Genomic DNA, 24,742 nt, shown 5'->3' with positions numbered 1-24,742 from the left:
CTGAATAAAACAAACGCGCTACTCCGGAAATAAAAGATTCTAAATACAATCGATAATATTATAAATATAATATGTTATTTTTATTGTTTAGATAAACTGTTGCTTGTATTTACTTTGTACTACTGTAAATTTGTATACTTTACACTTTCACATACGAAAAGTACTGGAGGAGTTTTTCCCAATTTTTTCGGCCATTACGTTATGCTACCATGCAGTTCACCATCCACACGATTTACCAAGCGTTACCGTCGCTACAGACATAAGATTAGAGACATAATGGGGTTATCACATCTAATGACGCATGAAATTAGGAGAAACTTTTCCAAGAAACGAGCTTCTCCTTCTTCTGCAGCAAATTTGCTTCTGCTTTTGCTTCTGCAGTCTTCTGCAGTAAATGCCAAAAGCAGCGGGGTCAGATAATGAAATAAGAGGGGATTTGAAGGCATGATTGAATAGATTTGTTTCTGGTATGGCTCAAAGAGCGAATATCCAAAAGATCCTTGAAGCTCTTCACAAATGGGGGTAGGGCCCTTTTAGAGGCATTTAATATTGGGAAGAAAAGAGATATACAAATTTAGAAAACAGATGAGTTGATTGACTACACACATACTTGTTCTCAGGGCAGAAATTACTGTACTGACCGATGTGAAGAACAATTATAGAGTCATTAGGTTATTATTTAAGCAGAAGACATGAAAAATAAGCAATGCCATCCCCGGGATTCGAATCTGGACTCTCGAATACGCCCCGAGTGTGCAACCGTTACACCACGAAGGTATGCTGGAAGGAGAGAGGAAGTACCTTATACCTTCTTTTTAAAGGGCGAGTGGGGAGGAGGGGGCCCAAGCTCAATTCCTGGTGGCGCAAATTATCGTACACCATCTTCTAGTTCGGGTGCCACTGTAAAGTTCATTAGGTTATTTTGAAGTAGGAAACATGAAAAACATGCAGTGCCTCGCCAGGAGTCAAACTTGGACCTTTCGAATACGCGTCGAGTGTACTATCGTTACACCACGGAGGCGTACTGGAAGGAGGGAGAAAATACCTAACAGCTTATCTTTTTCTGTTTTTCGAAATTATATACTGAAATTTCTGGTAAACATCTGAACATGTAATTCCAAGCAATTTTGCGCTTCCGTAAAGGTGATCGTCATAGAGAAAATGACTACTACTGCTGTGCTTAATTTCCACGTTTTCCAAGAAATAGAGGCCAGATTCAGATAATGTTACAGAAGTGGTCACTGTGAGAGCTTTCCAAAAGTTCTATTTGACTGGTACAGGTTGAAGCAAGGCCAGTACTTGTGCATACATTTAGGCATGTATCGCCAGGCCTTGCTGAGTGTAAACTTCCAACCCGAATAGAATTAAGGAGAAGAATACTTCGGAAAGCTAGTCCGAGAGACTCCCACACCTTTTCTCCTATCACCGTAACAGGATTTCGGTTCGCAGTATATTTTGAGTGTCCCCTTACCGCAAAGACACTATACGCTTACAAACATCCATACCTTCCCCAGAATTAAAATCTGGGCCCTTCGGTAAAACAGTCAGTGTCATTAACTACTATTCCGTTCGGGTTGGCTATAGAAAAATTAATTTTGTCAGTTGTAATGTTAATCGGGGTTATATTGTTATTATTGCCCGCACTTGTTAAATTGGTAACTATAAGCATTTGTAATAATGCTTGAATATCTTTTATGAATAAGATAGCATTTTAGTTTAATTACGATGTGTGGTGTTAATATTTTCATTCTGAACAAAACCCCATCAAAAATTTAGTGGGGGGGGGGAGTTATTTTCTAATTATATATCATGCTATCTAATTATGCCGCATACCGTCTGAAAGATATCCACATATATACCTTTAAGATTACAACAGAGTAATCCTTGGCAAAGTGACACATATAAAAACAATGTTCGTTTCTTAATAATATTTTGCAACAAGTTTATTAACGATTATAGAAATAGTACAGTTAATAAATGATGCCTCCGGAGGCATATATTATGTATCTTAGCTCCAAATTTCTCTTACGAATGTATATTATCACTTGAATAAAATATAACGATAACAATAAAATTCTATGAGAACTGGCCATTGTCTATATTGGTATTTCCCAGTTAAATTTATTTACATACTCGTTATATTTTGAACAACATACCGGAACTCCTTAAGTGGTTTTAATATAGATATAAAAGAAGATATATAAGATGCAAATTCATTGAAAGGGAGCAATTCACATACTTCTGGATCAAAATGCATTTAAATTAAAAGTTTAATGTTTCCAGAGAAATGTGACGACTGTTTTATCCTTTTTCATACCACATGTATAAATACGATCAACTTGTATATGAAATTAAATGACATAGTTTTCCACAAAATTTATAGACAATTTTACAGAAATACAGAGGCATTTTAAAGAGATTGAATGCCGCCAGCAAATTTCTGCAATTAACGAACTGCAGTCTATGTGTGTTAAGTGTTAAGCTAATTTATTAAAATCTTCGGAAAACTTTATTGCACGATTCCGTCATAAATGCTTTAACACAGGGGAAAAAAAAACAATTGCTATGACAGTTTTGATATTTGAAGAACATAATAACAGGTCACAATTTCTTTTCTGATGAAAGTAATGAAGGATCTAAACCGCTTTTATTTGACGAATTTAGAAAAATAAGTGTGTATAAAAATTAAAAGATATTTACAAACAAAAATTAAGCGTTTTAGTATTAATATGAAGTGAAATGTATTTTGACAGAGAAGTGAGAGTTTTTATTACTTCTAAGAGAAGACAAAGAAAAATTTAGTTATGCCGTACACTATATCACGCTGCCAGAGAAATCTTCTCAAGTTTCCTAATGTAGATAAGAAATTTTTTGATAAATCCAGATTCCTGTGCATCTGACAAAAAAACTTCTTGAGACTTAGGTGTTGGTGTATTTAATTATGGCAAAACACACTAGGGTTATCTGCCTCTTCTTAAGACTTTAAAAAAAAAAAAAAAAAGTAAAAATTTATTTAGAAGAGCAATGTCAGAAGAAATATTTATTTATTTTGCTTTATTGCATATGGAAAAAGAAGTGTGAAGTAACATCGATATTTCAGAAATAATTGAAGAGTTTGCTAGAAAAAATCAAGCAAAATATATATTAAACATTCTAATTAGTTTAGATTAATAATGAATTATGTTAATTTTAAAATGTTCTATTATAGGTTTTAGCAGTTTGATATTTTACTTTCTTTCTGGAAAAAAATTTAGTTTTAATTCTTGGGAATCGAGAAAATAACATACTAATGCTTAGAAATAAAATATTAAATCTCAGCTGTTTTACAATATTAATAAAACTAAGCAATTAGGTGCATTTCATTGTTTACTACTTTTCAGCACAAAATGCATTTCAAGCATATGGGTACTTAAATACTTCTTTAAGTGCCTCAAAAATTTTACAGTCAGAGCCGCCAGCTAGACATAGACAAAATCAAACCGTTCACTCACTGAAATGAATTGGTTCTTTTTTATCGCTCACCTCTGACTAACAACAACTTTGATGAAAAGATCCGAAACGATAAGTGAATCAAAAGCGGTTAGTAAGAATGTGGTTAGTTCGTAAATAATCGAACGAGGTGTGGGTTTAGGACTAGTAAAGTTGCACGATCCGCTGCGGACCGGATTCAAAGAACCTATTCATTTTACTGAGCGAAATTGGAGTTGTAACTAGATCAGTTTGTAAGATATTTTCTCTCTCCTTCCAGCATGTTTTCGTGGTGTAACGGTAGCCCACCCGGCGCGTATTCTAGAGGTCCAGGTTTGAGTCCCGATAAGGGCATTGCTCATTTTTCGTGTTTCCTAACGGGGAAAAAAAAAAAAAAAAAAAAAAAAAAAAAGAATGACTGTGGCGTTTGAACTAAAATGTTTGCGACAATAATTCGCGACCACCAGAATTTGGCGATTGGGTCTCCTAATCCCCAGTCGCCCTTTAAAAGGGGAAGTATATGTTTTATGTTTTCTCTCTCCTTCCAGCGTGTATTCGTGGTGTAACGGTAGCCCACTCGAAGCGTGTTCGAGAGATCCAGGTTCGAGTCCCGGCGACGGCATTGCTGATTTTTCAAGTACTCCTGCTTCAAAAAAATCCTAATGACTCTGTACATTCACGGACAGTTTTTGTTGGAAGCGTGCCAGGAACAGAGATCTGCTATTCTCTCATAAACTGATTCATTTTACTGAGCAAGCGGACGCCTGATTCGCGAAAAGAGAGAGAAGGAGGTTGGAAGCAGGGCAGGAGATTTCGATCCCCATACTAGGGGAGAAAAGAATGTTTATCCTTCTATGTGAAAAGTGAGTTTAATTTTTATTATTTCTCAACATTTTGAAAATTTTTTATTCTAGTATTTTATTGTTAATTCTGTGAAAAAAAGAATGTTTTAGGAAATTTCAAAACTACGGTTGAAAAAAATCAATTCAAAAAGTTAGTTTCTGATTGAATCGATTTTTCCTATTCCACGACTCACTCGATTCTTTTCTCTTTTCGCTCCATCTTCGCTAATCGCTCTTTATTCATCCTTCGTTCCGATCTTTTCCATCAATGTTATTGTTGTGAACGGTGAATTATAAAAGGAACTCATTCATTTCAGTGAGCGAACGGTTCGGATTCGATCCCATAAAAGAGCTGTTTTGTCCGTCTGTAAACTCTACTACCAGCTGGCTTAATTCATGAGTTTTGCCATTTGGCAAAACATAAGGTCTTTGATTTATCTTTAGCATTTAATAAAGCTGTAACTGCTAAACAAACTGGGAGATTTAAAAGCAATAAACGTTCTTATTAATCATTTAGAACTTTATTTATTTTTTATAATACACAAACTGACTACCACTCATCATACAAAATACAGCATCATGAAATAGGCTTAAAATTTGCCCTATGCCTTCTTTTACAAGACTATCTCTAGTCTTGTAAAAGAGTTAGACTACTAGAGTCTACTTCTCTAGTAGTCTAACTAGAGAAGCTTCATCTTTGGACTTTTAAATACGCCAGGACCCTAAGGGGGCTCATTCAGAATCTGGAAAGAGCAGAAGTAGACCGTCTCCCGCTGCACGCCAGAATAACCAACAAGGTATCAAAATATCTTGTTCTATGCCTAGACCTCCACAGAACGTGTAGATGCTTAACATTGCAATGCATTCGCATATCATGTGCTTTCACCTAGGAAGCGGGAGAACAGCGGGCTGTTTTAAATACTGGACTTGAGTGCTTTCTCGTTAATCCTTTATGTGAGAAGCTTCCGTGCTCTTTATTGAATAAAAAGGCGATCTTTTTTTATTTTTATTTTTATTTTTATTTTTATTTTTATTTTATTTTATTTATTTACTTATTTATTTTGACAGAGGTAGAATTGTGGCTCATAGAGACGACGGATTAATCTTTCCAGAAATTAGCAATCGATTTGGACAAAATCAAGTCATAGTAATGGAAATATGGATTCATAGGTGAAGGGGGAACGGACCGACCGACATGAATAATTGCACCAGCCATGTCACTCCATCGAGTGAGAAGACAGGCATATTGTGCACATGGCAATGACCAATCGCACTGCAATGTCAAGAATCTTAGCGTAAGCATTACGGTCTCTTACTCAGCAGTCTGTGTCAGTATACACTACTCTAAGTTGTTCCACAGAGTAGCGACAAGCGGACAACAAAATTCGTGCTCGACAAGTCGAGATGAAGTGTGTAATTTTAATCGATTCATCTTTGTATCTTATACTATTTTTCCAATAACTATAGCTTTGATATCAGCACTGATTAGTTCTTCACGATGTTTCACTTATTTTTAATATATGAAATCAATAATGCGTATGAATAGCCGCAGCAGTTTTAAGAAAGATGCTTTTGGTGCCATACCTTACGTGCTCCGCTACGGTATCGTTTACGCTTCATTCCAAATTTATGAATTTCTTTCGAGACAACAGATTTTGCGTCAAAGAAGAATATCATCAAATATACAGTGTGATAATTTGAAGTGAAAGTTTTACAACGCTTCATGAAAGAGAATATTTTGTGTATCTAACCAAGTTTCAAAAATTAATCGAAAGGTAATATAACAAATAATATATCAGTTTAACGACAGATAAGATACAGAATTAAAAACACTTTTTATATTTAGAACAATAACATTGTTGTAACAATATAGGCACGAAAAAGAAACGCTGGAGCTGACATTCACTTTTTGTGTGTGTGTGTGTGTTTATAATTCTTGTAAACTTTAAATAATTTTTAAAAAGCAAAATTAAATTTAAGATAAAATTACAGCATATTAAACATTTTGCATTAAACAATGGATTTTAAACATGTTTCAGTTTATATAGACTATTACTATTCCAATCAAAATCTTTTCTCGGAATTCCTAATGCATATCGCTTGGGCACAGAGCTGGATTAACCATTAAGCAAAATAAAGACGTGCTTAGGGCATTAAGGAAAGAGGCAGTCACTCAAGAATTTCTCACTGCCGGTTTTACGATGGAATGTATGATGTAACTAAAAGAAGACCGAAAGAGAAGGAATAAGGATAAAACAGGTGTAAATCTCTAATATAGTATCCAAAACCTTTTTAAGTTCTCACTGCCTCTGAAAATATTAATCTGCCTTTGCTTGTGCATATCGCTCACACGTTTGTCAACCACATTCATTTGGATCAGATGATACTAGCATGAAATAATAACTTCAGTTAATACTGTTTTATTACGCTAAACGAAGGCCCATATAATCTGAAAGAAATCTTTTAAATGAATCTCTCTCCATGTCTCTTATACAAAGATCCATTTAATCTAATCCCGAAAGACCTTTCACCTTCGGACTTCCCAAAAATGAAAACTACGATTTCATCTTCAATAAACCTTCCGACCACTTATAAGGTATATCTTCCGCTTTCCTAGCGTGCCTTCGTGGTGTAGTGGTTCTGCATGCTGGGCCGGCATTACAAAGGTCCGTGGTTCTATTCCATGCGAAGGCGGTTGCTAATTTTTCATCTCTCCGACTTCCAAAAATTCTAATGTCTCTACAGTGGCACCCGAACTAAAAGGGTGTTGGATGAGGCTTCTCTACACCCAGCATTTGGTGATTGGGTCCCCTAAAAACCCCAGTCGCTCTTTAAAAAGGGGAATATATAAGGTATATCTCCCGCTTTCCTAGCGTGCCTTCGTGGTGTAGTGGTTCTGCACGTTAGGCGGATATTCCAGAGGTCAGTGGTTCGATTCCCGCCGAAGGCGTTGCTAATTTTTCAATCTCTCTTGCTTCCAAAAATATATCTAATGTCTCTACACACTTAAAAAAATCGCTCATTTCATTCATTACGAGTTGTGCCAAATTATATGCTCTACCAAAATTTAAAAAAATTCAGTACCATTCCTCCCTATTGTATCAAACTTAGACTCTGCCTCGTACCCGTTAGCTAAATATTCAGTTTATAGATTTTTGACTTTCTTAATCAATAACACTTCCACTATAAAAAATTCAATAGAGTTTATGAAAAAGTAGAAAGGAAGTTTCTTCCTGGCTTCTTTTCATGTAAACTCATTATTTACCAATGTTCCAGTGGAAGATGCACTTAAATGTCTAGAAACAAAACTTCGAGTGTCTCATTTCTCCTGTATCAAAACTGATGAGTTAATTTTCCTAACTCAACTCAGTCTGAAAAAACACATTTTGTTTTCCAAAGCAAGTATTACAATTAAACTGAGGGATTAGCCATGGGGAGCCGTCTCAGTCCTATTCTTGCTGATAGATATATGCAAAACTTGCCTGTGCGATTCCGTTACGTTGGTGATACCGTTCCCCTGTTTGACGGTAATAAAGATTATTTAAACAAAATTCTTTCAGTAAGGAATTTCACTGATTCTCCTATTTAATTGACTTTTGAATTTGAGAGATCCAATTCTCTTCCGTTCCTCGACACAATGGTCACACGCAACATATCCAACTTCACTACTACTGTTTACCGTAAACCTTCATTTGTTTGCCTTCCACCACATTTGAAATCATGTCATTCGACATAAACAAACTTTAGCTTCATTTTATTCCTTCGTTTTCCCTGCACTTCAGGTTTGCTCTTCCGGATCAGTTCTTGATCAAGAACTAAATTACCTAAAAAACAGTTGCTATTGGCAATGATTTTTCACCTAATATTATTGACCAGTCGTAAAAATTTCTCTTCTCAAAGCATTAAAAAGCTGCCTCATGTTTCAGGAGATTATGAGAACTCTGTTTTATTTTTTTTTCTTTCGATTAGCTGTAAAATTGCCCGTATTTTATAGATATTCAACTTTCGTATCGTTTTCTCGTGTCGTTTCTGTCAATAAAATTCGCAATTCCACCCTTAAGGACACCCATTCCGGACATAAGCTCTTGAGGTATGTACAAGTTTCCTTGTTAATGTGATTTAATTTAAGTTGCTCAAACTTAGACAGCCTTAAAGTTTCCCTGTAAGCAATATGAGGAATGTATTAGGAAAAAAGAAATACACAAAACCTTTGTTGCTCAATACTGTTGGTCAGAAAATCACATTTTCATTTTTTTGTAGCTCAAACTATTCAAGAAACATCTTCCGTCAGCGAATTAGATTTTCTTGAGAAGCTTCACATTTATGAAATATTTCAGTTCTACTTTACGATCTCAAATCCAAACCTGTCAGATTTTAAGAAAATTATTTTTAGCTGTTTTCATCTTTCATCAACAGATGACTTCAGTAATTCTGACTTCCTTCCTCTCGTCTTAACGGGTTATCTTATCTTAGTGGGCCATACTAGTAACTCCAAATCACTGCCATCTGTGACTTCGGCAGTATTGAGTTAGAACACATTGAAGGGCGGAGTGGATATCTATTGTGCTTTCAGATGACTGCTGTTTATATCTTCGTGCCATCGAGGGTCGTTTATTGGTTAGAAGGGGACCAGGTTAACACTTGGAAAATTAGAAACACATTGGTCCTGCACCAGGAATTATGGTCTGGGAAGCAATTTCCTATGGCAGCAGAAGCACTTTTATCGTTATCCCACACACCTTGACAGCACAATTGTACGTCAGACTGGTGACTGCACTGGTTGAGATGCTATTCTTGAGTACTATCCCAGAAGCATTTTCCAACAGTATTACGCTCATCCCTATATCACTACTATCGCCCAACGAAAATATTGTTATGAATTGTGTACATAGATAGACAATTTTAGTGAAACTATATGTGAATATTTTTGTATAATGTAACGCGAAAAATCTTAAGAGAGAAGGTATGCCGGAAAAGTAAGATTACAGGGGCAAGTCCATTTAACGTTGAGTAAATGGGTATCTCGGTAATTTGCCAAGAAATCGCCGAAAGTCGCCAAACTTGTAGACCATTTGACGACATTTTGATCCGGTCCCTGTATCACCATAATAGATATATTGTAATTGAATAAATGTATATTAGGTTTGGATGTAATTCGACCATATTGCTTTCCAGTAATTTCGAGAAGCATAAAGTAGTAGGTATATCTCTGCCACCGATTGTAAACTGTGTAAGGCCGGAGAGAGCATCTACTTTCAGTTATTGTTGTTGTAAGTTGTTAGTTCAGCGTGAGCTGAGATATCTTTGAGTTAGCTTTCTCTTTTGATGCGTTTTGAGGTGTTATTGTGTTTAACATTCTTAGTAGTTTGAAGTGCAACTATTGTACGCTGTGATACTGTAAACACCTGTACCAGTATTTTTGTGGAAAATTCCAAAACTTTGAAGTGTTTCATTTGATAAAAATAGATTTTATTAACCTATTATGGGATCTGTGCGCATTTAATCTATTACAAACCCATACTCACGCAACAATATGTTTCTAAACAAATACTTTGCCTACATTTCATTCCTTTAAACTGGTTTGTTGTTGGTGGTAGCGCGCCAGTGTTTGAACAGTAAAGTAGCTGAACACTGATAGCTGTGTATGAGATTCGAATTCCGGCGAACGAACTGGCTGCATACACGTTTTCGTTGTTTTCCCTATGTGTAACGCATATACGAATGAGTTTGCCTTAGAATGTCCTCTACGAAGGCATCCCTCCTCTTAGCCAGATAGCTCTCGAGTGCTTTGCCATAATCAAGTAGACAAAAACCTTGGTAACGGGATTTCATTATCAGTGTAATTTTAGTCTCATGCATTTAAACTTTTTTATGCTTTTTGCGTAACTAAATATATTCGATCACTTTTTTTGACGACTTGCAGTGATTTCTTTACGTTATAGAATTGCTTATTTGAAATTTTGAGAATTTTTTTATTCTTTTATCATTATTTTCTACTGATTTTCTACATAATTTTATTGTTTTTTAGTCCAAAGGGACTTTGTTCCTGAAGGACTATTGTTTTCGTTTTGCGATTTTGCGCTGAATCACTATAAATGTTCGTTTCACTTTTCAAACTGTCGCCACCAAATGTTAGAGTCCTGCATTATGTTTGAAGAAATTAAATAACGAAAAATCTGCATAAATACATGTATATTTCTCGCATTGTGGTAAAACAACGGTACATAGCTATCGAATTTAGAATGACGTAATCCTCCTAAGAATATGGGCATATGGAAGATCAAATTTGAAATTTGAAATTTGTTTTATGATCGATTTCATATTTTGTAAAACTTTAACGAATTTTTCAGTAACAAACTTAACGATTTAAAAGTGAGCAATGGCAACACTACAGGAGGGGGGACCTTTTTATCTCCAGCACGCGGAACTGTGTATCGGAAATTCTAAAGATATGCTCAATTTTAAAATTATTTTGGGACATTGCTATTGAACGGAATTTTATGGTTTAAGTACAAAGAACGTGATATTTAATAAATATAGGTAACACACAAAACGTTAAAAAAACGCCCCTTTCGACGTAATTTAAAATCTGAAACCTTTCAGATTAAAAAAAATTTTTTTATTAATTTATTTATTCTTATTATTTCTTTAATTTGCTTTCAAGAAGAAAGTGTCTTTTTCCCCATTCTTGCTTATTAAGGCAGTAACTTAAGTAATCTTGAAAAATATACATAGCAACTTTATTTTTTAATTGAATTAATTCTGAATTTTTCAAATTACAATTTGTCAGACAAGGGAAAAAAAAAAATCTTATCGCATTTTTAGAGTCTTTTTTGCATAATTTGTTATTCTACTTATTCCAACTGTTTCAACATTTTTCCCCTCATTTCTAGCATTTCGCACATAGAAAGGAAACTTTTTTTTAATAAAAAGAACATGAAGTTTTCGCAGTTCGTTAAAAATGTATTATTCTGTTATTATTATTTGCTTACTTTTGATAATTCTTTTCATTTCATTTATTTTTTTTTCTTTTTTCTCCCTTAAAAACAAAAACAAATTAATTGTAATTTAAAAGTGAATTGTTAATTAATGCGCAGCTATTGGGGGCAAATATTTAAAAGAGTTCTGAACCTTAAAAATTAAATAGATTACAATTTTTAATGGAATGAGGATAACTTATTTTTAACGGAAATAAAAATGATCTTTTGCGCGTCAACTTAAGCGTGAGAAATGAATGCAGATGATTTTCCGTCCATGTCTGAAACAAAAGCAAGAAACCAAAAATTTGATATTCTTCCGTTCAACTTATTAGCAAAGTTATTAATTTTTCTAACAGAAATTAAAAAATGTCTAGACATTTATTTATAAAAAAAATTAACATATTTATGACTCACAAAAATAACTACTCTCATATTTTTTTTTTTTTTTTTTTTTTAAATCGCAGTTACGATTTAAAACGAGTAAGTTTCTGTTTCTAGGTTTCGTTGCCACTTCCGGCGCGTATCCGGAAGTAGATGTCATCTTAACGTGCGTCTTCTCAGAAAACGCGGTCAATAAAGGGGTTAACGATATCGATCTGCAAAAGGCGCTGCGTCTATCCCTGTCTGTGACATCATGCGCCATGGCCCATGTGATCATATTTACAATCATGGCAGACATGAGGTGAACACAATGGTTATTAGGTAAACATGCTACATTTTAAACCTGTTTTCATTAGAATGTTGTGCTTGCATGTTTTTATTCCTATTGACAAGTGGATTTTAGTACACGAACGATGGAAATGCCCCAAGAAGGGTTATCTGTGCTTGTAGGAAAAAATTTCTTTTCTAGCCAAAATCAACATGAAATGAAGGCATGCCTTAAGTCATTTTCGTATTTGTACCAGATATATATGGCCACTTTTTTTAAAATTTCAGTGATAATGAAAACATATCGAAAGTATTGGTTATTTAAAATTATACTTGTGGCTTATGTATTAATGGAGTGAAATAATTAGAAGAAAACAAAATGCTTGCTTTGGTGGATACATTAGTTGACTGTTCAGTGAAACTTTTCGAATCGTGGTATTTTAAGGTTATGATAGAATACGAATAATTATAAATAATGATTATTTTTCATGTATTTATTTATCATTGCCAATTATATTTCAGTTCTTAAACTTTCCTTTATATAGTCAAGGCATTTAATTTTATAAATAGGAACATTATTGTATTTTGTGTGAATGAATGTCCAAAAATTTTAATCACGTTTTGTTGTTTGGAAAATTTATCTTTTAAACCGGTAGCCACTGTAGATAACTGTAGATGTATGATATGATCCTGTATCTTTTTCCTCTCTTTTTGATTAATGCATATACATTTACATATTTATTTGATTAATGCATGTACATTTGCGTATTTATTTCATTAATGTATGCACATTTCTGAAAGTATACAATTGATTGATCACAGTGTGACCTTTTATTTTGCTTTTTCAGAATATTTGACATGGATAATTTTTTAATGCTTAACTAGTTTGTACTTTTAAAAAATATTTTTGTGTAATAAAATATGTATTGTATCCATTTATGGAAATTATTTTTTTATATTTATGTTTAAAAATGTAATGTATAATTTTTATTTGTTTATGAGGATAACTATGATTTGAAGGGCAGATGTAAAATTTATGTGTTTAGTTCTGGATTAAATATTTACCTCTCTATTAAAAAAAAATCATTATAGATGAGGTTAATCTATTCTTTTTAAAAGTTGTATCAGATATCTTTATTATACATTTTACTTATTTCATAGTAATAAGGGAATTCTTCTTCTTATATTTTTTATGAAAATAACTGATTTTTAATTACTTTGCTGTATGTGCAGTTATCTATAAGTGGAGCAATAACTAAAGGTGTTAATTAAATAATTAAAGTTCGCAGTGTTTAGCTATTAGGATTAAAGATGAAATTTTCAAAATAAGTGTGAAAAATGGATATAGGCATTTGATTAGTAAATCGTATGTGTGTTATAGCAGAAACAAAATAACCTAATAGACAATTAAAAAAAAATTCTCATGTATATTAACCCTGCCATTTTTTTTAATATTTATCATTTTATATCCTTTGTATAGATTAATTTTTATTTGTTTGCTATAAATATTTGAAATTTTCTGTCTAATCTTACAATTAATAAACATATACAAGAAGAAGCAGATATGTGATCTGAAGGTATCAAAAAAAAAAAAAAAAAAAAAAAAAAAAAAAAAGATTATTTGTTTACTTAACATGAAAATTTTTCATATTTGGTGTTCTTATTTACATGCTTTTATTGTGTATATCCGCGTGAATTTGTGGTATTTTATATTAAGTTTACATTGTATATATATTTAACAAACATTCTCTATTCCTAAAAAGCAAATTTAAAGTTAATTTAAATGAAATTTAATGCAAACGAATGATTAATTGTTGTTAGTAAAAGTTTTTCATGTATCATCTTCAATGAACAAAAATTTAATTAAAGCAATAAATTATTGGAATAAATTTTAGTCAATATTTTAAGTATAAGATATTTAGATTTCTGTTGTAATAAAAATTGTAAAGAAATAATAATTTGAACTGTAAAAATTCTGAAAAGTAAAATTTAAAGTACTGAAAAGGTAACTAAAGTATTTCTTCTTTTCAGGGTAATGCATTACTTTAATTATTTGCTGTTTGATATTAAGATCAAGCCCAAGAATGCATCTAAAAGAAAAATAGTTGGCTGGAAAAAGCCTAGGTAAGCAAAGTTTTTGACAAATTTTAATTTAATATAATAATTTTTAAATTTTGTGTAATGTTGTGTGTTGTTTGCTTGTATAACATTGTGTGTTGTTTGAATTTTCTGTGCATTTTAAATTGTTTTTTTTTTTTTTTAATTTTGAATACTTGGTTAAAATTTAGAAATATTTTAAAAGAAAAAGAACTAGATTTCTTTGCTTTATAGTGTATGTAAAAATTTTAATGTTAAAAATTTGAAAAAAAGTTTTGGTCAATTTTAATTTCAGCTTTTCAATTTTAATATTGTGTTTTAAATTAATGTAATTCGATATTGTGGTGTCAGCTTAAGACTTGCTGAGATATTTTTTTTGGGGGGGGGAGATTGAAAAGTTATCGGTGGAGTAGAAGAAAAATGTTCATATAAGAAGCAAATTCATTCTTATTTTCATTAAAGAAACAATTTTCGGTACTTTTCCGTTTCGCTGGCACAAATCTCGCCAAGCAGACTTTATTGGCGACAACATACAGTGTACACATAAAAAATATTAAAAAAATGTTAGTTCTAAGAAATCTTTTTTGAAGGCATAAACATTTTAATATTGCTTAAAATTTTATAAAAAGCCAATAAATTTGTAAAAGACATTAATTTAAGAATTTACTATGGTTCAACATCCTGATTCGCCGGTTCATATCACGTGACCCCAAGCAATCTCATCTCACGTAAACTACTCTACAAAAATCTAATGCTCTCAGTAATTATCTACATTAATTTGGAACACAAGTTTAAATGCAAGAAATATTTCAATTCGTACGAATAGCATACTGAGAAATTATGCAAAACTGCAGTGCTTTACTTCGCTAATGCATTCTCATTAGAATCAATGAATTTAACCCTAGACTTTACCTTTTCTATATTTTCGGCTTCAGGTAAGCGCTGTGATTGCATCCTAATTGACTTAATTACCGAAAATGGCCTTAGACATAAACTGAACTATCTGATAAAATTTCTATGTAATTATATGCCAGTATTGAAAGAAACAATCAATCTGATAACAAAAAGCTGCACCTTGTTTTGAAAATGAGGCATAAAAGGTTACCAGCGAGAATATTCCGTTTGGCATCGGTTGTACCATTATTGGCGACTTTATCGCTTGCGCCGGCAAAAGGGAAAAGTACCCAATTTTCTTTTTTATAGTAATTATCTGTTACTAAAGGTGTATATTAATATACTCTTAAAATAAAAATATAGTTAAGTATTTATATGAAAGTGCATAATTATTTAAAATATTAAAATTTAAGAAATTGCATTTTGTAAATTTTATTATTACATTTATATCTACCAGATGGCATTTTAGCTTTAAATCTTGAAAAATGGGGCTTTTCCTTTCCTTTGAATGATCAGTATTAAAAGTAAGCATTGTGCTAACCTGTTAAGAAACATTGTGAAGTAAGGCAAGCAAGAAATTACTTTGTAAGGTCTTGTAGGTTGCATTTCTAAAAGTACCAAATGATTAATTAATTTAAAAAATTGGTAATTGTGCTTTGTGTCTTGAGCCCCAAAAGTTCAGCTGAATTAGGTGCCTCATTTGATAAATTTGTTCTTAGACAAACTTTGGGTTTTGTAACATTCATGTAGGATGTAGCATCTATACCTGTTTATTTCTTACAGTCAGTATTTGCCTAAAATAATAAGACATCATTTTTAATAAGAGCAATCACACACCTAACTATCCAAACTATCTTCACACCTGAAATTATACAAGTTCTGACTGTGAGGATGATTGAAGTCATGCAAATTTCAGAGATCATAAATTGTCACTGGCTTTGTAAAGATTCTGTCTTTAGCATGTGTTAGTAATTTTTTCAGAAAGGCTGTTTCTCTTGTTCATAGCTTTTCTTTAAATGATGCTTAGTAATGATAGCTATGACCATCAGTATTTGTTTTGTTTTTTTGTTTTCTCTTGTAAGTGAAGTGCCTTTTGTCAAACATAATTGCAGTTAATAAATTTGCATAAAAATATTTGGTATTTTTTCATTATCTGCATCCGTACCAAGAGGCCATAAAAGCATATTGATGAAGCAGAGCGCCATATCACGAAAAAGTGCTATTTATATGGCAATGCACAATATCATAAAAAAGTATTTATGCGACTGCCGAAATATGGCGGTAGCATTCCTGCAAATGGTTTCCCACTTTTCATCAGTGTGACTACAGGTTATTGTCTTTCCTTTGAGAATTTCATTATTCTAGCATAAAAATTTTTATTAGTTTTATTTATTAATTTCATTTTTTAGTATAAAAATATAATGTACCTAGGAACATTTTCTACTTGATCAAGGATTTTTTGCTTACTCACATATTATGAGTGCATTATTATGTCACACTTATCTATAATTGTAGCACAGTTTTACGTTTGATGCGATAATGCATAAGTACCCTAAAATGTTCTAAGAGTATTTATTGAATTGATCAATTGGACCTGGTAGAGGGTAAAGTATATGAATAGATAATTTATACTTGCTTTTTTATTTCAACATATCTCTAATGATATGTTGCTAATTATCAGTAAAGGGCTTCTGTTTTTCATGTGCATCCATTGCCTCTTTCTTCAAATTATGCTGAAAATATAAGCAACAGGAAAGGAAGTATCTTACTAAGTAGTTGAGGGTAAGCAATTACTATTTTAAAAATATTTTAGTATGATGTACAAACCAAATTTAAGTTACAGTTACATAAAATGACTAAGTGTAAAGGAGAAACTTCAGCTTTTGTGCATTTTGAAAAATAGTGCACTTTGTAAATTAATTTGCAATTTGTCAATAATCCTTTTTAACTGGTTAGTATATGATCAACAAAAGCTTTTAAGAGTTTCTGTTATATTTTATCATGTTTTATACATAATTTTCATTATTGATTAAAGTTTAAAAGTCATAACTCAGATGCTTATGAAAAGATTGAAAGGAACTGTTATAAGAAAGCACAAAAGAAGTGTTAAGAATAAGATTTATATGTAAAGTACATTTCAATCTGTACAGTTTATAATATTTGAAAATAATTAAAATTTCTTTATTTAAAGAAAATATAAACAAATTCTAAATTTGGCCCAAGCTTTATTGTATTAAAGTCTGTAAATTAGCTTCTATGAAATGAAAAATGTTTAGCACATTAAATTCAATAATATATCTTCCCTGTTTCAAACATATTTTAATTTATTATTTTTATATAATTGCCATATTTATTTTTATTAAGTATTCCATTTGATCAGATTATCATGAGAATTATTAATTAAACAAAAGTTGTTTGTGTTGAATTAAAGTTAATACACATGATTCTTTCAGCTGATTTCTTTTAAAATAAATATTTTCTTTTAATTTCATGCATTTTATTACTTCTTACATTTTCTTTGCACTTAATTATATGTAACATATCCTTTAGAAAACGGTACATTATGGACAAGAAAAGGATTGTTCGAAGAGTTATGTAAAAACCTAACACAAAGATGTAAGTTTTTCACCCAACCTTAGTTTGATTCACCTTTCTTTTTTAGTTTGTTTAGTTTTTAGTATTTTTCATATTTTTATTTTATTATTTGTTCATTTTTCTTTTTAACATTTTTGTAGTTGCATACTTGAGTTAATTTTTTTACAGAGAAAAAATGATGTATAAAACTGAGGCTTATGCTATTAGTAAGATGTTCAGTGCTGTTATCAGCTGCTGAATCTTTTTGTTATGAGACACTGCTTGGTAAATTTTTACAGATTAATGTATGTATGTTTATATAAAAATTAAAAGCAAAACCTGGTAACGAGAGAAACCAAACATGACTTCATACAGCTTCTGTCAAGATTAATTTATCTATCCATGCATTTAATTCTATAAAAAATAAAAGCATGTATTAAAATCTCCGAAACTACTCTGATATGCACCCTCAGGTCACCAAACATTTTTGGTGAGAAACTCCACGCTGCCATATTACTATCTAAATTTTTTGTCTAAATTTCAAAATGTCTCCAAAAACGCGGTTTTCGCACATGCAAAAACCATGCTTTGAACACACGATTTAAGCTAAAAATCTGAAACAAAAACAAAAAATTTAGATGGCAAAAATGTAAAGTTTCTAACCAGAAATATTTGGCAGGAATCCATGTACACAGCGATATGTTTTAACTTTAAAAAACACTTACGAATTGCACAATCTAGAAAACGAATGAATTTGCAAACTATGGACACCTTGCTTTAATACATTAACAACAATAAATTTCAAAGAATACCATGTACACAGCATTCTGTTTCAACTTTAAAAACCATTCATGAATTGCACAATCTAGGCACTACGCACTAATCAACAAAATAAACTAAAATAACTAAAATAAATTTCAAACAATTCCAAAAATAACTATAACGGCAGAAACTCATATTAAAAAACAATGAACATAACATTCTAAAAATAAGAACAAAAATAAAATAAAATGCACATACCATGAATGAATACTTTTTGGAACAGCAGAAATACCAATTTCATACCGCCTTTAACATGCCGCCATGTAATCACTATCGTATTTATATGACAGCCAGACACACTATCTAGAAAATTCATACTATGGTTCACAAATAAATATTCAAAACCTTTTTTTCCTAAATCCTTGTAAGATTTCCAGCCATCCAAAAAAATAGTTCTACAAGGCTCAGTCCACTCTTTAATATACTGCATCAGCATTTCCTTATTTCTATCATGCACAGTCACTAAAAATAATCTCCCATACCCTCTTGCAACCACTTTTCTCCACGAACCAATGAGCAATTAAACGACTTTAGCAAAAGGTTTTTCAACGTCAACAGGGTTGCCATACAACATGCAATCGTGCCAAAAACCAGCGCAGAACACATATCGCCACATTTGGTGATATTAGGGTGCATATCAGAGTAGAGCCAAATCTCCTTAGTATATATCCATCATGATAATAATAAATATATGTTGTAAACATTCATCTTTACACTTGGATCAAAGAAGCAGATCTTTGATTTTTTTTTAGGGACAGCATGAATTAAGTTTTTTTGCAGGGTGGAAACATTTTGGATGTTAATGCAGTCAAATACCAAAAATCTACCGACCTGAAATCCGCATTGCCTCTCAAAATATAAACATTCAGTGTATAGGTTCCGGAAACCGCAACACTGAGTATGAAATATCAAAGAAACAATACTTACCTAATAATGAGTCATAACGGTAATACCAAATTATTGACATCATGATAAAAATTTTTTCCCCTCTAATCTGCATTGAGGTAAAAAAGCAGACAATTCACTCAATTCTTCTTTCAAGTTCACGATTCACATTGTTGTATTTTCTGAGCCTTGCTATTTCACGAGATTATTTAACGCTGCCTTTTTTTTTATCTGGATATTTTGTGGATAAATTAGGAATATTTTAAATTTCAGCCCTTTTTATAAAGTTACAGATAAGAAACATACTCATTTTACTGCTTGCAACATTGAAAAATGTAAACACGTTGCATTGACGGTAATACAAAAAGTGCAAAAGATGGAGGCAGGTGCTACTCCTCTGTTTATAACAGAATTGTATAGAATTGCAACACGATTGTGTGTAATATATGGAAAAATAAAGAAAAGCTGTTGAAATTTTACAGCAACAGTGATTCTAACACCGGAATCCGAAACCGGAACTCTTTGCATTAGGCGAAATCGGCAAACCTCGATGCTGTGTACATATAATACAGTGAATAATATAATCAATTTATATATGTAATAATAATTTAATGCATATAATTAGTTATTGCAATAATGTAATAGTAATTTAATGCATATAATTAGTTATTACAAAAATGTATATAATAATTTAATTAAATGTATCTAATAGGCCTTGTTTATTTTGCACTTTTAGTCTGCATATTATGATTTTTTTTTTCTGTTCTGAAATCCGCACAACCTCTGGTCCCAAGCTTTGCAGATTTCTGGACTTTTACTGTATATGTAACCCTACAGAGAAAAAATATTTTTCTCTTTGTCCTAATATGTTTTTATATTATGCATATGATTATTATATACAAGGTATAATTATATAGAGGAATGATTTTTCTTGAGATATCCCATTTTGTATTTCGATTGGGATTATTGTGGTACTGACTGTTAATAGAATAACACACTTCTAATAATCTGCTAAAGCATTAAAATCACTTGAATAATATATTGTAGTCCTCTTTGTGTTTTCAAAAGGGTTGCCACAAGGTAAAATGTAGATTCAGTGAGATTCTGTTATATCTTAGTGTTTCATATCATGATTGCAGCTGAATATTCCTAAATTTTCAAAAATCAGGTGATTGTGGTAATGTTGCTAAGCTATTTTTCCAACTCGTATGACAAACACTCAATTGAAATATAGGATCCTTGGGAAAAAAAAAAAAGAATTCCCTGTTAAGTAGTGGAATTAGTCCTTAATTAAACCTGCTTCACAGTATGTCATATTAAAAGGTGTCATTTTTGCAACAGAATAGGTAAGTAAAAAAGGAAGCTTACTTTCAAGTGTAAGATTTTCTGTTATAGTAGAAAGACAGGAATGGAATAACTGCAATGATCTATTTTTAAAATCTTCCTGTTTAAAAACAAAAAGGGGGGTCTTTTTTTTTTTTTTTTTTTTGCAAAGTGTGAGAGTAGAGAATATTATGCTCAAAAAATCTGATATGTACACCACACGACTTCCTAATACAGAATATTCAATTATACGCATTTTTTCTTGCATTTCATTTAAACTTATTGGATTGAATTAAATCTACTTGGCCGACAGCGCATAAACCACAATAGAATAAATGCATTCTTTAAAATTTACTCCAGTATTTTTTTACCATAGCGACACTCTGGTACTAGATTCACTTAACAGTATTATATTTCGTTCATATTATAACTGATAATGCACAAAATGTATATCATTTAAAGAATAGACTTATCTAATCGTTGCCACATGTTCTATTCAAATATTACAATAAAGCTAAAATGATGTCTAAAAGAAATTAAGCAAACAAAACAAAAAAGAAACAGTTTTTCACAGACGATTGAGTATTTCTCATTCAATTAATTCAGTTCTCACTTCGCGAGATGGCAAAAATACATAAAAACTCAAAATATCTATATTAAAAATTACGAAGAAAATCTTAAACACTTATTTCCTCGAAAAAATTCCGGAAAGCATTAAGCGTAATTTAATTGACAATAATAAATGAAGGCGTTATCTTTGTTGTTGCGAAGCTAAGTTTCTCTAGATTGGCAACAAATCCACTAGTCTGCTGTTTCAAATGTAAACAATCAATGGCCGCCATAAAAAAAAAGGCTTAGTGGCACTTAAACAACTTTAAAATTGTTGATAATTCTAAAAATATTGCATACAGATTTACTAAAGGCATAAAAACCTTAACCGGAAGATAAAAACAACATAATTCTATCTTTTTTAAAGCAAAAAATGTACTATTTACAAACATATAAGAGTAAAGAAACTGAGATCACTGAGCTGGGTAACAGAGTGGATATATATACAGTCAAAATTCATTAATCCGGACTCGTCGGGACTTCGGCGATTCCGGATTATCGATTTTTCCGGATTATAGATCATCAGTTTAAATCTCGTAAGATGGCATGCAGAAATTCTAAAATTAAAAATGTGAAACCGTAATTTATGAAATAAAGAACAATTATGATCTAAAGGGTATCAAAATTTGCAAAAAGAAAAAGCTTAATATTTATTTGTTTACTTTATTAAACATTTCTTTCAATGTAAGTTGTTTAAGTTTTGTTTCGTTTCATGTGATAATACTTTCTATTTAATTCTATTAAACAGACATAATTTCTTGTTCAGTTACAAAGTTCCGCCGTTCAAGTCCTATAATTGCTGTGTCAAGAACACCGACTAATTTGTCAATCGAAATTTTTTTGTTTTCAATAACCTCTGTCACTTTTCTTCGCTATCGGAAGCGAATTATAATGACGAGGAACTTGTTTTAAATCATATCAAAGATGGAGCATATCGAGATGAAATACTACATTTGGTAAGGAATTATAAGCCAAATAAAATAAAAACATCTGCACTGAAGATAAGGATAGTGCTGACAAATCAACTTCCAATTCATTAGGCGCCCGCCGCCGAGCAACGTGAAATTGATAAACAGATTTCGGATTTCAAAACATACTTTCGCTTTAGATCCTTTACATATTAACAAATATATATCGGAAATTCTATTTGATATAATCGAAAGTTTAAGCTTACTTTTATAAAATTGCTCTTACAGTCTGCAAAAAATAATAAGCCGGATGCAATTTGAAAATTAAGGAACAACGCAATCATCAACATTAACTGAAATAGATAATTAGATAATTTTAGCTTATACGTCCATTATACATAAAATGCGCACGCGAAAACGTATTCTGCACTTGCGCACACTCATATGCGCAGTCGTAAAAGGTCTTATGCGCACGCGTGAACGCCTCTGCGCATGTGTCAACGTGGCGCATGCGCAGAAAGTTTTTAGTTTTGATGTCCGGATTATAGATCATTCCGAATTATGGGTGTCCGAATTAACGACTTTTGACTGTATAAATATGTTTATATATGTTTGGTGCGGCCGATTGCAACCAAAATACGAGATGCACATCTACATGTTATAGCAGTCCTATATACAAAATTTCAACGTTCTGAGGCTATTCGTTTTTGAGTTATGCGAGATACGTACGTACATACGTCTGTGCAGACGCCATGAAAAATTCTCTTCAGAATTAATTTTAAAGCAGTTTTATAATGTTTTTGGAGGAAACGAGTCTTTTATTCTGTCCTTACATACAGATATCACGCAAAAACATCGTTAAATTGCATTCGATAGTGGTCAAAATGGATATTTTCATTGAAATATGCTGTCTGAAACTTTTCGCGATTACAATACTTCCTTTTTACTTCGTACAAGGAAGTAAAAAGCAAGTATACCTTAAATTAGTTTCCCCCCCAGAAGAGCTGAGAGTTCTTTTGCAAGCCTACCTCTAATAGTATTGAATCATCCTGCATGCTGTTTTGCCTTTGAACATGTGCCAACTAGCAAATCACATTTTCATTTTTGACATTTGAATGGTTGTATAAAGGAAAGAGCATTTTTTTATCTTATCTAGTGTTGTACGCAAAAAGTATAACCCAGATTCGATCTTTGTTTGGATTAAAAGGTTTGTTGCGGATTAAAATGTTGGTTGCACGTACTGATTTTCTCTCATTGGTGTTTTAGGAAAGAAATAGGTAAACTAAAGCACAGCTAGTATTGAAAATTGCATTCTTTCTTAGCTTTCTGATTTGATCCAGCTTATTATTTTGTTCATTCTGTATAAAGGAATTGAACTCGTACAAAATGTTTGCATTTGCTTTAAATATTTTTACAGGAAAATCTGTAGTTGTGAAATACAGCTCCAATTGGTCTGCCATCTCTCTTTAGCAGGAGAGCCGGGATTAGAACGCAGCAAGCATTCGATGATGGTGTGGCCGGCACTCTCTGTTTGAGTGGGCCAGTGCTGTCACGACGTTGGTGAGCGACATCGTCTTGCCCGTGGAAGTTCTGGCAGTTAGCGCCGATCAAAGCTCAAGAGTTTGTCAACCTCAGAGAGGATGTCCACTAGGCTCTGTTTCCATTCCCAAGTTTTGGATTATTATTATGAATGATATCTTACAGAAACTTTCTGATCTTTTCAGTTGTGAAGTCGTGTTCAAGGAAAAGAAATGCATAAAACTTTTCATCTTGCCCAAGATATTTTAGATTTCATTTATCAGTGGCCAATAGATTTTAAGTTAAACTTTAACCATGCAAAATCCAAGACCATGTTTATTGATAGAAAAAATACTACTTATGAAGGATATCAATTGCTTTTAAATGGTAATCCCCTTGAGAGGGTGAATGAAATTAAATATTTAGGTGTTTTGTTGGACAGCAAATTAAACTGGAAAAAGCATATTTCCTACATTTCTAATAAATGTGAGAGACCTCAGCGTGGGCTGAATCGAATTGCTTGTAATAGTTTTGGTGTTAAATCGAATGTTAGCGCAATTATTTATAAACAAGGCATTGTACCCTTTATTTCATATGTATGTAGAGCTTGAGGACTGTCTCTAAAAATGAAAATTAAATCATTTGGAAAACTCTGGAATAGCTATGTCATAGTGCACTTTAGTAAACTTCTACTATTCATACTGTTATATGGTACAAAATTGAAGATCCGTAATCATCCGAACTTCAATGATTCTGAAATTTTAGATCATCAGTTTATATCTAACAAGATGTAGAAATTATAAAACTAAATTATTCTATTATGATTTGTTGGTTTGAAAAATATAAAGACTTACATTCAATTTTTTATTAATATTGCTTTTAGAAAGAATTATTTTGTGTAAAGAAAGATTTTTTTCAAACCCTAAGTTGTGATATTTTGTTGATTTAAACCCATTTGTGATATTTTGTTGATTTAAAAGCATATTACAGATACTTGCCATTTCATTAACCAGTTGATGATTACGGTGCTATCATTCCAATGTAAGACTTCAGTTGTATCACCTTCATTTCTTCTCATTATTCTAATAATCACAATGCCTCTCTTTTTACTTATGATATCTGAAAACCTCGTTTTGTGGCTTTGCCGTCATCGTGAAATTTGGTAACTGATTGT

At 32.0% G+C, this 24,742-nt stretch overlaps 1 protein-coding gene across 2 annotated transcripts in view; it reads left to right on the top strand.

Annotated features, from left to right (window-relative positions):
• Positions 1–11,864: 11,864 nt before the first annotated feature.
• The window catches only part of LOC118191196 (uncharacterized), a 107,876-nt gene continuing 94,998 nt past the window's right edge, over positions 11,865–24,742 (top strand). The window contains exons 1-3 of one of the 2 annotated variants that reach the window (XM_035362088.2): positions 11,865–11,992; positions 13,970–14,062; positions 17,480–17,545. In XM_035362088.2, coding sequence (XP_035217979.1) covers positions 17,544–17,545 — 2 coding nt within the window. In that variant the 5' untranslated portion in view covers positions 11,865–11,992; positions 13,970–14,062; positions 17,480–17,543. The remainder of the gene's footprint in view (positions 11,993–13,969; positions 14,063–17,479; positions 17,546–24,742) is intronic. The other variant, XM_035362030.2, reaches the window with a different exon arrangement.

This window comes from Stegodyphus dumicola, chromosome 7 (genome assembly GCF_044657685.1).
Source record: "Stegodyphus dumicola isolate Sdum_Otavi_A_Nest chromosome 7, ASM4465768v1".
NCBI lineage: Eukaryota > Metazoa > Arthropoda > Arachnida > Araneae > Eresidae > Stegodyphus > Stegodyphus dumicola.
Note: the sequence above shows the minus strand (reverse complement) of the source record. Positions and strands in the feature narration are given on the sequence as shown.